The 17,194-nt window shown below is 38.5% G+C and overlaps 1 protein-coding gene across 1 annotated transcript in view; it reads left to right on the forward strand.

The window, feature by feature from the left end:
- The window catches only part of LOC139709342 (uncharacterized), a 36,212-nt gene extending 19,986 nt beyond the window's left edge, over positions 1–16,226 (forward strand). The window contains exons 12-17 of the mRNA XM_071621299.1: positions 2,264–2,329; positions 5,229–5,306; positions 8,744–8,928; positions 10,702–10,932; positions 11,388–11,525; positions 12,286–16,226. Of these exons, the coding sequence (XP_071477400.1) occupies positions 2,264–2,329; positions 5,229–5,306; positions 8,744–8,928; positions 10,702–10,932; positions 11,388–11,525; positions 12,286–12,538 (951 nt within the window). The 3' untranslated portion in view covers positions 12,539–16,226. The remainder of the gene's footprint in view (positions 1–2,263; positions 2,330–5,228; positions 5,307–8,743; positions 8,929–10,701; positions 10,933–11,387; positions 11,526–12,285) is intronic.
- Positions 16,227–17,194: the final 968 nt, after the last annotated feature.

Genomic DNA, 17,194 nt, shown 5'->3' on the forward strand with positions numbered 1-17,194 from the left:
TTTCATTCATGGCATTTGTCACCGAATTGCCTCACTCATTTCTTGCAGGCAAAACTACACAATTATTGCAGGAAATTGGTTTTAAAAATGGTACAGTTGTACAAGTGAAATTTATGTATCGTTCTTTCAATATATACTTGATATTGTGTGCAGTCCATGCAAATTTCACATCTCATGTGCTATGAAGTCAATTGACAGATTATCAAAGATCACCGTTTGTGTTTTTTTGACAGCAAAATATCATAAGACATGGAATTCAACTGGCACTTCAAAAAAAAAAAAATGCTATACATATCCAACTAAGAGAAAAGTATGTACCATATGTACATATCTGCATTCATCGAAAAGATGTCTGTCATTTCAGTCATTTGATCATTTATTCTCACCCTGAGCAGGGAGGTGGGAAACACCTCCCTGCCCTGAGTCAGTCTGCTGTACAAAAGTTGCAGATGCAAAAATCATGATTTTGCCTGTAGTCAAAGTAGATTCTTAGTTCAAAACATGAGAAGAGTCAGTTATTTACTACATTGTGTTAGTCAATTACCAATTATGTCGAAGCTTGAATCGACTAGAACTGTAATACATGTAGTTGATGGATGATATACATGTATGTTTTGCTAGATGTTCACAGCCAGACAAACTTGTAGTGCTTTGAGGTGCCTCGATAGGAAAAGAAGTAGCTTTAAAAAAAAAGTGTGACAATGCTGCTATAGTTATTGAAGGTTCCTATGTATAAAACTTTTTATTAAAATATTATAATTCCTCTGGCAATTTTGCAGATTTTGATTAATCTTTGAAATATTGCATCGGTCATATGCTTACACGTAGGTGGTCAAATTTAACTTCAATACCATGCAGTTCAGTACCTGTTTGTAACATGGAGATGCAGGGATTGTGTAATAACAGCAACAAAAATGACAAAACCCCACCAACATGTATCCACATTAACAATGATGGATATCATATATTGCAAATTAAGTGTATTCTAAGTTCACAAAGTTTTGGCATGAAACTAAAGGTACACAAAATCCATCATGGTTCTATTCCACTCGGCTACCATGTAAACAGTGCGTAATTTTCATGATTTCTCATCTCAGAACCAGTGAATTCTGAATGCCCATCTATTGTATGATAGACAGGACAGGTACAGTCATCAGACTATGATGGTACTTTGGTATTCTGTATTTGCAGTCATGTAAGACTTGCCTGTACACCTGTATATGCCATCCTTTAAAGCCATGCTTCTCAACCTTTTTTCAATCTAAGGCCCACTTTTGCTCCTATGAATTTTTTTTTTTTTTTTTTTTTTTTTTTTTTTTAATAGAGGCCCAGTTAGATCAGATATTATCATTAATCATTTCTCTTTTATTTTTGGCCAACATCGCTGCCCTCTGGTTGAGAAGTGCGGCTTTCTTTAAAGTGTCAAATTACATGCCATATCAGATTACATGCTATAATCAAATATTACCCACAGCAGTTGCAGTGTGCATCATACAATTCAGGATATCACGAAATAGGAAAGAGAAGACTGTAGTACAAATATTCTTCCACCCGCTCTTTCATCCGTAAACAATATTATTTCATAAATATGCTATCAGCAGAAACCTTCAATTAATATCCATGCAAGCACCCAATACATTGCAATGAAATGGTTATCAAGAAATGTAATGCAAAATATACGCATCTAAGGTAAGCCAGCCAACTTGCATCCATCTCTTTTAACTGAAAGTGTGCTGCTGTGTTGTTACTCAACAAAGCACAGTTTCTTCGACTCCTATGACCCTGTTCACATCTATATTTTAAATACAGGTATATGACAGAATCTACTTTAATCAGTGGAATACTGCTTTTGTGTTGCCTAGAATTTTATCCCGAGATTATCCAAAACCAGCTGATTGTGTTTGAGGGTTAGAAAAGTCACTTTGCATGTCACAATTGTTAACAATTTCTGTTCCATTATCAGATGATTTGCTTGTTACAACCAAAACAGATGCATTTTTTTTAATATTCAAATTGTTGGTTGTACATGATTATGGTTTTAAAGTATGTCTGCCAATTCTTTTTTTTCTTTTTTTGAAGAGAGCATGTTTTTACACTGGGTGTAATAAGGGATGCATGTGCTAATAATTTACTGCAGTGCTCCAATACATGATGAGCAAATATATATATATAATATATATATATGTGCTAGTTGCCCTGCATTTTGTGTGAGAGAATATGATTGCACTTATCATTTCTTTGTATGTTTCATTCCCTCCCCCAGGCTGGTCGAAGGAGAGCCAGCGTGGCAGCTGTGCTTGGCTTTGGGAGCAATGCATCAGGTCAAACGGTGAGTTTGGGGCCCTCTCTTGCCACTTGTCAAACAGTCTTTTTACCCATGAAAGAGAGATAGAAACCCTGAGTAAGATCCTCCTTTCTTTCTTTTTCTTTTTCTTTTTTGAGGAGGTAGGTTAAATTTTTCATCCCTTTTTTTTTTTTTTTTTTTTTTTTTACAACAACCACGAAATTACAGCAACATACATGCAGTACATAGTTTACAGTCAACCTCGCCCAAATCGTCCTTGCCCGAGTCCAAATAATTGGCTGAACAGGAGAAAAAAAAATTTAACTTGGATGGATGTAAATACATGTATGTTGATTCTATTGTGTGCCTGTAAGTCAAAATTCATGCTTTTCTCCTGTCAATTTGGTTTTGACTTGGGCAGGGTTGACTGTATTATATGAAAGCTGCCTAAAGTTAGGTTCATACAACTTTGCTAATAGTTCAAAGTTTTAAACTCCAGGGATTATAATGTAGTTTAGCCCCGCGTAGATGCACTCTAAAAGTAAGCAGCCTTTACAATTTAAAACCACAAAGTTTCCTGTGGATTATACTTCATCCATGTGCCATGAGGGTTCCCCACTTGTAAGTTTTGAGTCACATGGACACTATAATCAGCAAACTCAAAATTTAGCATGACTTCTTTCTGTACCCCATTCCCCCTTAACTTTCAGGTCAACCTCCAGATCATAAATACAGCATGCCATGCATGCAGTACACTGCTGTATCATCACAAATTATCTGGTTTATTGCAAGTGCTGCGTGTATGTTCTTTCGGTTCTGTTGTTTAATCATTAAGCGAGACTCGTGCTTGAAAGCAATAAATCTTAAAGATGTATTGTGTGGACGCATGTCACCATAGTTTAAGGGGGTAAACTCATATTAAGGATTAGCCTTCTATGTACCTAACATAATACTGAGGAGTATATCCCTATAATTGAAAACCAAACCAAGTGACCCGCCCAAAGGCTGCTAGGGTCATCATATTTGCGAGTATTCTGTCTGTCATTTGTCCTGTCAGTCTGTTTACTGGGTCTCAGTCTGTAGTGGGGTGACATGCAGGAGGCTTTCATGTTGATTCAAGGACAAAGGCACATAATGGTTACCAAAAACTTTGTTGATTGATCACAGGTCATAGGTCATAAGTCAAGATCAAATTGTAAGGCTGCTTTGTCTGTCATTGCATGCGTAAACTATAATGCATACACTATTTAAAAGCAGAATTCCAACCAGATTCACTCAGTATAGGAGGACAAAAAATACACAAAACTAAAACAGGCAATTTGCTTCAGAGAGCAAAGGCTGTGGTCCCAAATCAAAACACTAATCTTCAATCTTGCACATGTGCAAAGTTTTACTGTCATCAGAGTGTGCAGGATTTCTGTCATTGTTGGTGTGAGTACTGGTTTCAGCTAAAATTATGGGGATTTTAATGTGAACAGAGACAAGGGCAAAGGTTTTATTAGATCAGTACTCATATTCAGCCTAGTCCTTTTTAGATCTAAAGAAAAGATAAAATTCACTTGCTGGTATTAGTTCGTCTACCATTGATATTTTGGAAGCGATTTGGCTGCAAAGGGGTTAATGAGTGTTTATCACAAGCCTTCCTCTTCAAGTGGTGTGGCAATATTGTCTGTCAAAAATTTGAGCAGATTTCTGCGTTCCACATTTCCTGTTATACTGCCAACTGGATCTATGCACTCCCTGATTCACTGCCAACTGGATTGACACACTTCCTTGATTTCAGAGTGTGCAATCATCCCTTATGCCCTAGAGATTTCAGTGTTTAACCGTACATGCATATCCTGGTGGGCTAGTTTGATACCCTAATACAATCTGTGTAGTGTGGGGTTGATTTTTGCATTCTCTCTACTCTATGCAATATACGTGTATTTCACAGGCTGTCCAGAGCATATATCATACTACTGTAAAAGTGGATACTTTCGCGTGACTAATTTTTCGCGTTTGGTCGGGTGAAAAGAGTTTTGTGTGTTTTTAATTCCGCGGAATCAAGACATTAACTTCTGGATCATATGGCATGCAAAAATATTTGCGTGCTTTTACTTTCACACTGGTTTCTGATTGCGCGAAATGCTCGAAAATTTCAACACCGCAAAAATTTCCACTTTTACAGTATGTGATCAGAGTTGTGCTGGTTAGGGGAAAACAGGTATTCATTAATAAGTCATCTGCGTTTTGATATACGGAAACATCACCGGGGGGGGGGGGGGGGGGGGGGGGGGCATTTCATGAAGCATTTTGTCTGAGAAATTGGTCGCACAAATTTGCTCTCAGCCAATCAGATGCAAGGATTCCGGTAGCTTATAGCAGTTTGTCAGAAAAATATCTGACCAAAACGCTTCATGAAATGTTCCCCAGATTTGACATTCTCATGCTCAAGCAGTAATAAAATAGTCTATTTGCACCTTTATTCTTCACTCTGCCCAAAAAGCCAGTGATATAAAGATGTGTTATTGAAATATAATTTTTTTGAATGGTATAGATCTATAGTCTGTGACATTCAGAGGCTTTTTTTTTTCCAAAGTCTTCCATTTTTTCGAGATTTTTTTGTTTCATCACTGGAGAGGAAGAAGAATGAAAATTTCCTAGAATTAATTTTGAATGTTCAGTAAAAATCAGTATGTACATTTTGTAAGAGTGCAATGTGAATTCAATAGTGCTTGATATGGGGGGGGGGGAAAAAAAGGGGCATCATACGAACAAAGTGCACAATAAAGACAGATGAAAGGCATGGGTGGAAATCATACATGTAGAGAATGAAGGAAGGAGAGGTGCATACGCTCACTGTTATGCGCCTTTATGCTATGTTATATTACATTCGGTTACGTCGGAGAATCATTGTTTTATTTGTTATATTTTATTTGTCCCTTTGCTGGCAATGATATAGACACATGCCACAAATCACAATCGGGCACTGAGTGTGCCCGTTGCAATTGGTACAAAGTCACTTCAGTTCATGAGAAAGGTAAGATTAAAGAGTAATACCTGTACTTTTGCACATTTTGTACATTCTAAGGAATACGATCTAGTGTTCCTCCCTCCCATACACATTTTTATTATGATTTCGCCCATTCACCAGCTTTTGCTGTGCACTACATGGACTTCCCTGCTCAGACTTTAATAGTGCATCGTGTATGACCATAACCGCATGAGCTATCATTTCAAGCGATCAAGCGATATGACAGTGCAATATGTTTCTGATTACCTATATGTAATTTTCTCCTCTATTATTTTGTACAGCACATTGCTAAAGTTTGCACAGTGGTGGTTTATCTATTGTTATCTGTGCTAATTAATGCATGTTTGGCCTCCAAAATCTTGTGCTGGTCTTTTCTCTGCCATGTGGAAACATTTTAGTTGTTAGGGGTTTTGTTGAAGAATTCACTGTACATAAAGACTTGTCACTTGAACATGGTTACCCTTGAATTCTTAACATCTGAAAATGTGGGTGACATTATGGTTCCTCCAAAGTGTAGTAAGAAGTGTATTCTCACATTCTGCTGTATCAAAAAAAGATAGAATCGTTGCATTTAATTGATTGTTTGCCATACTCAAATCATCCAACTGAATTTATCATGATGGCAGGTGTTTTATTCTGTATTACATTTTTTTAAGCAAGTATGAGTATTTCTGCATTACTTACATGTAAAAACATTTCACACCCACAGATATTTTTCTATCTCAATATACAACACTTGTAGTTTACAGGGTTGGTAATGTACTAAAGAACAAGTCTCAGTGATTTTGTTGATCCAGGAAAAAGAGTAAGTTTTGAGGATAAAGCATGCATCACTAAGTCTCACTGGGGGGGGGGGGGGGGGGGGCCTATAGAAATGAAATACTTTTGAAGAACAGTAGTCCATGAATGTTTAAGTGAAATGTCAGAAAATATCCTTGCCTCTTAAGTATGAATATTACGCATAAGTCTTTTTAAGCATCAGAGCTAAGCATCAGAGCTCATATTTCTTCAACATGATGAACCTTGTGATGACTAAATTAGTGGGTTTGATATGTTCTTCAAAGTGATTTTGTGCACAGAAAAAGATATGTGGGAGATCAATCATATTAAAGTTCCTTCCTTTTTGATGAAGTGCTCATCATATGGACCAATGCACATTGCTTGCTGAATGGACACTAGTACACATACATTCCTTTTCCTTACATGGTACTTTGTCCAATTTTAAAAAATAATCAATGTTGACATGGCCTTATCAGGGGCAAGTCTTTGTCTATGCTGCCATGGAAGTTACCCAGTTTTCATCTTACTATTCCTGTCATCACAAACAGTACTACACACATGGCAATATGATCGGCATCTTGCTGTTTTGGCGCTCCTTTGGCTTTTAATACTATGTTGATTATCTCATCATATCACACAAAAAAGGAGGAAACCGAGTTCCTGCTTTGATAGTCCAAGCCATTGCTTTAAGTCATCCTATTATGCAAGTGTAATCCCATTTCACATGCCATGCAGGAGGTCGTGGCTGATCCTCTCCCCTCTTCCAATATTATGTACAAAGATATACATGCATTATGAATATTCCTGATTTGCATTCATTCCATTGCAAATAGTCACTTCATAAGAAATAACAGTTAGGGTTCTGTATTAAGCAATATACTACAGTATGTATGTACACATTATACAGACATATACACATATATATTTACCCTGACATTTAGTTTCCCTCCTGTGCATTTGTGATGTGCTTGCGATATATCTTGATCACAGGAATGTAATGGAATGACAAGGATATTCAATCGTGCTGGAGCCATACAATATTTTTACCTTTTTAAGGGTTTTGATATTCCGATGAATAACATGCGGTGACCCGCCGAGAAATTCGAGAATTTCGTTCATGTGAATTTTTGTAGTTGTATGTACCTGTCCCAGAGTACATACACTGTATACCTTGAGTTTATAATGATAGTGAAGATTAAAGGTATTGCAGTATAGTGACTTACTTCCTGCTCTACAAGGTTTCCTTAACTCAATTTTGTTCTTATTTTAGACGATGGTAGACAGTGTTTAGATACATGTTCCTGTGTACTTTGAGTACACCCAATTACAGTATAGTTACGTAGTTTTGCATTGCAATGAGCTTAAACTGAAGCCCTTGTTACTCTGCTCTCTCTACAGATGTACTTTGCTGGTTGCTTGAGTGCCGCATGATTGTGTGGTTTTATTTATTTTTTCCCTTGCTTGACAATCTGTATTGCACATTCTGCTATTTTATCTCATTGTGTTTTATGCTCTCTCATGAAGTCATGTTCATTACATGATGAATTTGTGTGCATTATTATGTATTGTTATCATACTAAGGTCACGTCTAGTGTTTGTTTTGTGGTAAACACAGTTGTTAGGGTAATACTGTGTACCTAGTGCCATTGTGTGGTCTTGTGGAGGTCCTTGCCCTTTTCCATTGTTTGTTTTGTGCACTCATTTGTTTCTGTTGTGTAGTCTGTTTACTCTGTGCTTGTTTGTGAGATCATTCCAGCCTTGCCACTAAATATTAGTTTTAAAACGGTATACAAATTGACATGTTTACTGTATTCAGATTATACAATACTTTTCCCCAAGTAGGAAATTACCATTTTTTATTTTTTTGTTTTTGTCTGCATAGCAAGAATGCACTTTATTTTTCAATTGAGATTTTACGCTAACCAAGGTTTGTATTAGTGTGTTTTAAATGTGTGTGTTATTTTGTTTATGTTGTCTTATGTTGTGCTTGTGTTGTGTCTTGTCTTCATGATATGTGAATAGTGTATAATTATGTTTTGGTAATGTGGATGTTATGGAATACTCCATTTGGCATCTCCTTTATTTCTGTGGACCCTCATCACATCAAATTCTGTTCAAGTACAATGAAAATAAAAAAGGCAATCTATCCTTATAAGAGACACAACAAAAACAGTAAGACCCAACATTTCTGACTGGACTGCAGGTATCAGCATCAATAAAGTCTCTGCTGTGTGTGCAGTATGTACCTCACAGCTAACATACAATGTATAAACATTCAATTATACAGAGCACCTTCTGCTCTTGAATGGAACTGTAAAGTGCTCTCTAAGGTTGGTTTGTTCGTTTGTTTGTTTGTTATGTATGTGTATGGGGACATTTTCTCTCTATTTGTTTGTGTGTGTATGTATGTGTGTGTATGAGTGTTTATCTGTGTTTCCTTTTGTTTTTGTTTTCTTGTAACACTTGATATGTTGGTTCACAAGTCCATACACTTTAGGTAATTAAGCCAATGTCCCTCCAAACCTTAAACTTTCCTACATGTACAAGTGGGATTTCATAATTACAGCTGGGTACGAGCAGAGAATCTATCTATGGAAAGAACTGCATTCTGTGTCAGTTCACGTAATGCATGATCACTTTCCTGTTTCTGTTGTGTTGCACAGGATGGGCGTGGCCGCTTCGCCTCATTGGCCAATGCTGCCTTGATGGACAGGAGCTCCATGGGGCCAGGGCTGCTGGGTGGGCGGAGCATTCTGGACACCCACAAGGAGAAGGAGGGGGAGGAGACCAACAGGGGAGGTACCAGCCCCAGGCTAGGGATGCCAGACAAGCCCAAGAAGAAGTTGAGGTGAGGGTTGTGGGAGACTCTTTGAAATGAAATGAGTTGAGTAGAGTAGAATAGAGCAGAGTAAAGCAGAGTTGAGTTGAGTTGAGTTGAGTTGAGTTGAGTTGAGTTGAGTTGAGTTGAGTTGAGTTACTATAGTAGTTGAGCTGGTTGAGTTGAGTTGAGTGGAGTGGAGTGGAGTTGAGTTGAGTTTACTAGCTACTGTAATTGAGATGGTTGAGTCGAGTTGAGTGGAGTTGAGTTGAGTTACTAGTAGTGTAGTTGAGTCTACTGTAGTTTTGATGGTTGAGTTGAGTTGAATTGAGCTGATTGAGTGTTAAAGGACAAGTCGTCGGGTGACCGTGCATTGGCCGTTAACGCAATACAAATTGTATTGCATTAACGGCCAATGCACGGGCACCCGACGAAGTTCACCTTCATAAACATAAGGATTGAGAGAATGTAGCAATATTAGTACAACACATCATTGAAAGTTTGAGGAAAATCAGACAATCCGTTCAAAAGTTATGAATTTTTGAAGTTTTTGTGCAGTACCCGCTGGATGAGAAGACTACTGCAGTGTATGAATAACTTACATGCGTGTAGATGTCACATGCGTACAACAATATAAAGAAAATATAAAGAGAATTTCACAAAATTCCATCTTTTGAAAAAAGTACACATTCCTCTGACTCGTTACCGACAAATGTTATGGGTAATATTATTCCCCCTGCCTTTAGAAAGAGGCAAGTCAAGTGCTCTTTTATTATGCGAAAAAAGTGAAAATATGTTGAATTTTCTTTTACATTTTCTTTATACTGTTGTACACATATGACTCACAAGCTGTAGTAGTCTCCTCATCCAGCGGTTTCAAAACAAAAATTTAAAAAATTCATAACTTTTGCATCGATTGTCCAATTTTCCTCAAACTTTCACTGATGTGTTCTACTAATATTGTTGCATTTTCTCAATCCTTATGTTTATGAAGGTGAACTTGTCCTTTAAGGAAGCACTGAATATATGCTTATAAGTAGGCAACTATGAGACAAATGACCTTGAGTCCCCTTAGAAGAAAGATACAATGAGGATAAAGTGCCTTGCTGGGTGTGAGTGTGTGTGTGTGTGTGTGTGGGGGGGGGGGGGGGGGGGGGCAACCACTGTAGCAAGGGTTCAAACCAGGAACATCATGATGGATAGTCAGTGGTCTTATCCACCGAGCCACACCAGCTACTCTTGATACTAGGAATCTGTGTGGGGGAATGGGAGAAATATTTGATAACATGAGCATATTTTTTAAAGACCTAGTCCTTGAAAGTAAGACTTAAAAAAAAAAAAAAACAAGCATGGAAAGGATAGTTTTGCCAAGTTTCACTCTCCCTCAAAGTTGTGTAAAACAATCCCAAAATGCATGTTGAGGTAACCTTGGATTTTAGACAAACTGTACGTGTATGAGGAACTGGAAAGAATTCTTCTTGAATTACTGCCAATTCTGACAATTTATGTTACCTCATGAAATGAATTTGAATTTCATGACAAAAAAAATAAAGGACATTTGTATAAAAAGACAGAATGATGTGGGAGCCTGGCAATTGACCTATGCTCTGAATACCTGTTTGCTATTGTGTGTTTTTTTTCCTTTTTTTTTGGGGGGGGGGGGGGAGAATGGAGTTGGAATTAATACACATAGTCACCAACAATGTGTATTTTTCAATCTGTTTCTCTTCTCATCTTCCAGGATTTATGAGATATTGTCTCATGATTTGTTTTGTTTTGTTTTGTTTTAATCTTCGCTTTCAGCATCTCTCTCTCCAGTCCGGCCCTACGGGTTTCCGAACATCCGATGTCTCCGACGAGGTCGCTGTCCAACGAATCTCAAACCTCATTCAGCAAGTCTCCCGTCCCCAGCCCCACAGGCTCGGCATCTCCCTGCCCCTCCCCGACGACTCCTGAGCCAGCAAGCAGCCCTGAAGGGGAGCCAGAGGTGCCCCAGGAGAGGAGCAAGCAAGAAATGGAAATCTTCCAAGAAGGGTAAGGGCAAATTGCTGTCTCATGCATAATTTTTGAACTCTCTGAGTAACATTTCTGGCCCACCTACAAAGTGTATTTATCAAATCTTATGACATTGCCAAAGTTTTTCAGAGGGCAAAAAAATGCTTGGGAATAAGCCATGCATGTCACATGGATTCTGGTGATATCCGTTGGATGGTGTAAAAAAACAACAAACATGCAGATTCATCAGGTAAATCTTGAGCAAACATTTTGTAAGGATTCAGGGCCAATTTGTAACTGTCTTGTGCACTTAACAACCACTTGCCAAATTCACCCATGTGTGAAAAGTGATGCCATTAAATGTTTTAATGAAATGAGATTCTGCCAATGCAATGTTGCTTTTGTTTGATATTTGATTTTTGTATTTTTGTATTTTTTTTTTTTGCACTTAGTTTCATTTTATAATTGTGTTCTTCCTGTCATGTGTCCATCAGGTTTGAGCAAGGGGTGCGGTCACAGATCTCTCAAGAGCTGAGTGACCTGCGGGAGCAACAGAGGGTGCTGTGTGAGAACTTGGAAGAGATCATGGAGGCTGCAGATGATGAGGAGGAAGAGGACACTCTGAAAAAGAGGTCAGCACTGGGTTCAGGCTGTGTTTATAAAGCCCTTGTGCAGAGGCATTATCCATCTATCTTTATACAAATGATACACAGCACAGAGTGGATTGGTGAGAATTGGATGTGCGAGTTTAACTTTGGAATTTTTTAAACCCACAAGTGCAACGTGCTGGTTTTAGACTGTTTCCACAGTGAAGCAAGTGCATCTCATTCTCATGAATCCATGAATTAGGCCTGTGCATCATTCATTACATAAAATGGGCGGTAAATTCATGAAATTCAGCCTTTTCTCCCATCATGCGTCCGATACATCTATAACACTATATAAGACTTGAGCCGTGCATTCAGATTTTTGCATAGGCATGGCTAAGTTTGGATCAGTAAAAATCAGTGCATGATAATTGACCAATCAGACTTCAGAGATTCTAAAGCCCATTTTATAAGTATTATTGCAAAAGCGTATCCAGAGAACCATCCAGTTTCCCAGATTCTGCAGGAGGCTTCATATCGTAGACTGCTTCCTAAGTGACTTTGTTGCATCAGTATCATACCCAGAGAGCTGTTCAGCCTTCCTTCTTGTGTCTAGTCTCACAAGCAATGAATGGGTTTGGTGCTATGTTTTTCTCTCTTTACAAGATAAACCATACGTGAGTGTCTCTAGCAGAGTCATTAACACATGTCATATTATTTTCAGAATGTGTAATATCAGCAACAATTCGTACAGAAAACATGTCTTGCAAAGGATATTTTTATTTGTTTCTTTTGCCTTTGACAGTGACAAGCAACCCGTCATCAGGTGGCTGCAGCAATACTCCAGGAACATCCCTTGGTCCCGGGCCAGCCGGCTTGGGCGCCTGTTCCTCACCGGGGCCCTCTTCCTCCTGGCCCTAATCAGCGTGGTGTGGACGCTGCTGCCCGTCGAACGCTGCCAGGGAGGATTGATTATCCGTTCTGACCTCTGGGAGTCCTTCAAGACCATCCTGGGCCCTTACACGGGTCTCTCCAACCCCCTGCCGCCTCCGACGTAGCCCACATTGACAACTCTGCCCCTGCGCTGCTGGGCTCAACACATGTCATGTTTTTCCTGCAGGAATGACAGAGACATTGCTTTGGTGCTTGTGTGTGTGTTAACGTGATCCTCTTTCAAGCTTGACATTTTCGACGTAACCTACATGTGATGCTGATGCTGATCATTTGACAAACATCTTCCATGTTGTGATTGAAAAAGAAAAAAAAATGCACTGCGGAGGTTCTTTGAGACCTTAGACAGATTGATGGTATCAAGAAGTCCTCGTGAATTTCCTACTGCCCCACTTCATTAGAACATTACAATACTGCTCATGTTGCACTGAACTCATGTCTGAAGAAATCTCAGTTGTCCTGTCATCTGCACACGAGAAGTGGAGAGGGATTGAAGAGAAACAAAATCTGATTTGAAGAATTCTTTTCCTGGTCTGCTGGTTCAGACCCAGATTCTCGACTATGTCCATGAGAATGAGAATTCTAGAAGCTGGAGGCTAGAATGACTGCCCTGCATGTGATGAGTGCAGTTAGATCCATGCAGTGAATACTGATGGGGACAAAACTCTCTGGAGACTTGTACCAATGTGCATTCCTGCCCTGCTCTCAACATTCGTGGGATAACCGTAGTGTGAAATAAAAGACAAATGATGTTTTTGGATTTATGTTGAACCTTCACCTGCACGAGGAGGAGATATGGTTGGTGCGTCCATTTATGGAGAAAGCAGTGGTCGTCAACCAAGGGGCTGCTTCCCTGGAGGTGGTGCAGACAAAAAGGGATGCTGTAGTAGCAAGGAACATGACAACCAGAACACTGCAGGTGGACAAGCTTGATTCCATTTTCTCTGTGGCTACACTACTCCTTCTATGCCAGAACTCAGAAATCGTGGAACTACAAGAGCTGCCATGAAAAGCAAGCAAAGCATTCTTTTTCTCTCCCTGTCTTTCTCCCTCTATCTCTCTAGAGAAAAAAGAAATTTTCACAAATTCCTTGAGATGTCACAATTCCTTGAAAAATTGTCACAAATTCCTTGAGACGTCAACAAACTCTGCCCCCGCTTGTGTGGAACCGAAGAGTTGTGTGACTAGTCAGGAATACAATTGTGTGTCAAAGATAAAAACAGAGGGAACATAAAATGTCCAATGGCAGCAGGCACGCATGGAATATAATACACAGATTGAGGCAGATAACAAGAAAAACAAAATTGGTGCCAGTATGGAAGAGAGAAAAATGAAGATGCATTTTGTGATGAAAGGTGCTATGTAAAAGGGTTATGTGTGTTGTGGAGCTTCATAGGCAACTTATCAAGTTGAGGACATGTGTGTAACCATTCGTAGTAACCAACATCTCTGGAATTTCAGAAGCCATGTCAGTGTGATAGATTGTTCCTTAGCTGATATTGACAAGACTTTGTACAAATACATTATCTCAGGGGTGAGTGGAGGACTCATATCTTAATGAACATTTGCCATCAGAACTCGAGCCACATTCAATTGAATTTGCCTTTTGTGCTGTCCTTGAAACTCTGTGCCTTGTGTTTTGAGGGGTGGTTGTGGAGAATTCTTCTGTGATACATGTGTGTAAATGGTCATGGTGCGTCATTCACTGTAACAGAGCTCTTAGCAAAATGTACAGTGATTGATTATCCACAGGAGTCACAAAGATATATCACACAGGACCAAAAATGGAGATAAAAGATGTCCTTCAGCTCGGATTTGCCTCATTCTGACAGCCTTACTTGACTTGTGTCTGTGAAACTTTCAAATGTCTGTCCTGGGTACTGTCTTGTTCATACAGTGTTCCAGTTCACCGCTTTATTTTATAGCAATATGAATATATTCTTATTGATTTCCTTTGAATGGAGTATATCTATGTATCTACTGTATAATTGGAAAATGCAAAGTGGTACAATTAAGAGGTACAATATAAGTGTAAATATCAACTCTTGCATTTGCGTGTATGCATAGAAAGTATGCAAAACTCAAACTGACAATTTGGTGTCTGTCTTTATATGTATCTTGGTTCAAGAAAAGGTGCAGAATTGTAGACTTTATAGTCATGCATTATTTCATTATGATTATTCCACTAGTGTTCCACAAATTCTATGTATATTTTTCTACAAGTTTATCTAGCCTTGCACTTTGTATGTGCATGTACATTCTGTGTATCCAGCATTGGTAGATATGGAGTGATGGTGTTTATATAAATTTTCTACCCCCACCAAAAAGTACAGTGTACATCAACCTCGCTAATTTTCACAGCACAGCAAGCATTCTTATTTAAAACTAAGGTGAATTTGTCTATTGAATTTATCTATCTCTCTGTGTTTTTGAGTGTAATGAATTTGTTCACTCTGTGAGTTGCAAAATTACAGTGAAATAAAGTGAGTTACAAGTGAGAACATGGAATGATTCAAATGAGGTTCAGAATTCAGATCCAGCACATACTTTCCTACATGCAAATAACCTGTCCAGTCAGTGCCAACAGTTTTTTGCAGGTGGTAGGAGTTAATCATTTTCTTTATGTCGTGTCAGGGGTGAATTCTTTTCATAAGCTTTTCACTTCGTACCTCAGGTCTCCTATCTATTCATGAATGTGTTTGTCTCTGTTGTAAGAAGAAAAGACGGAAACAATACAAGCAAATTGGGGGGGGGGAGCAAATGACATGTTCTTGTGTATTTTCATCCGCGGGGTCTACCTGTGATTGTATGAGCAGTGTAATTGTACACTTCTTTTTATGCAATGTTAATTGTAGATAGTGATGTACATGTTTACCTGTGATTGTAAGTATTAAAAAGAAGTGAGCAAGCAATATTGTTTCAAGTAGGATGAATGAACTTTGTTTCCAAATTTACTTACTCCTTTCTTGCATTGATTTCCATGCTGTGCATGGCAGGATGATAAAGAAGAAAAAAGGTATATAATATATTTCCTATTCTATGACAGTTATCTAGTACTACTTCTGATCTGGATGTGATGTGATAGTCCTTTTTTTTTTTAATTGCATTGTTCATTACGCATTTTGTGTTTTGTGTGGGTTGGCTATATAGATTATAGATTATTATCAATGATGTACACCTTTATAGCCTGTGAGGTGATATTATGCAATTTCATAAAGTGTAGCCTATGCCTTATAAAATGCAAACAAATCTGTGTCATTCAATACTTTCCAGAGTTGCGTTAATGTTGTTGGTACTCTGAATGAAGATCATAGGGTGCTATAAAGCCCTGCTTTTCTACCTGTGGGCCGTGGCCCACTGGTGGTCCACACAGCTCTCACAGGTGGGCTGCTATGCCAATCAAAATAAGATAAAAAAAAGGTTAATATTTGATCTAACTATGGGCCTTGAAATAATTTGTAGGAGCCAAAGTGGGCCTTCGGTTGAAAAAAGTTGAGAAATGCAGATTAAGAATACTAAAGTGTGATGTCATAGCCATTTATCGCCATGGAAACTGGCTTTAAACAACCTCATCTTTCAGTTATTACCCAGAATACGGCAGACAGTTGGCAAAAATGGGGCTTGAGCATGTACTATGAGCTTGAATTTTAATGGATTGAACATACGGTAGGTGTGGACCCAGGTGCAGGCTGTGTAAAAATATTGTGCATCTCTGGTGGAAAAAGTTTCCAAAAAAAGGAAGAGGAGTACCAGTACTTGTCTTTGCAAAGTATAGGATGCAATGAATTTTCTTGAGGGGTGGGTTTGAGGGTTGAGGGGCTTTTCTACACATACCTGTACTCTCTTCTGCAAATCTCTCAGTGTGGGGTAGTATATCTCCCTCATCACATTCTAGTTTTGTATCGTCTTTACCCCAAATAGGTATATATGTGAAATGATGAGACCAATAAGTCTTTTGAGCGACTATATGTATTTGTACAACATACCGCAATGTGCACCTTATTATGCGGCCTGATTTGGCTTGATGCAGGTATTGCACAGCAGTTTGAATTTGACGAAATGTTGGGTTCAATTTCGTCTGCAGTTCAGGTATGGTGTTTGCAGAATACCATATTCTAAATTCAGCGAAGAATTATTGCTCTGTTTCCAATGATTTTAGCTTGTTTGCAGAACTGATTTTTGTCACCTTGTGTGATACGGTTCATGTCTTCCAGCCATCTCAAATTATTTTGTTTGTCATCCTCATGTAGACATAACAGAATGACCACCATTCTACAGTTGGATGTTGAGGTTTGTATAAAACAATATTCATTCAATGGGACATACTTCTGTGCAAGACACCCCCATTCCCAACACACGCACAAACACACCCACACCCACACACAAACAGATTACACACATCACAGAAGTTGGCATATATGTAAGCATGTGTTTTCTTACATAGTAAAAAGGACCATATCATTAAACTATCTTTTGAACTGTCCAAAGAATACAAAGATTGCTGCCATCTGTATTGAGATTGTGACAGTTATTCTACAGATAAAAATACTGTGAAGATGTGATTTCTATGTAAATGACTTGAGAACACCCATCCTACAAAGGACTGCACTTTTACTGAGGGTTGTTGTGTCATGTTTTCCCCGAATACAAGTCTTTTTCAAACAGCGTTCCAGCGTAGAAAAATTTTTAAACTTATTTTTGAAGAGTGATATTGTGAATAAATGTACCTATCAATGATGCACCCCCATACCAGAAACATAGCA

This window comes from Diadema antillarum, unplaced genomic scaffold (genome assembly GCF_040938485.1).
Source record: "Diadema antillarum isolate AM-2024a unplaced genomic scaffold, OU_Dant_1.0 scf00000037, whole genome shotgun sequence".
Taxonomy (NCBI): domain Eukaryota; kingdom Metazoa; phylum Echinodermata; class Echinoidea; order Diadematoida; family Diadematidae; genus Diadema; species Diadema antillarum.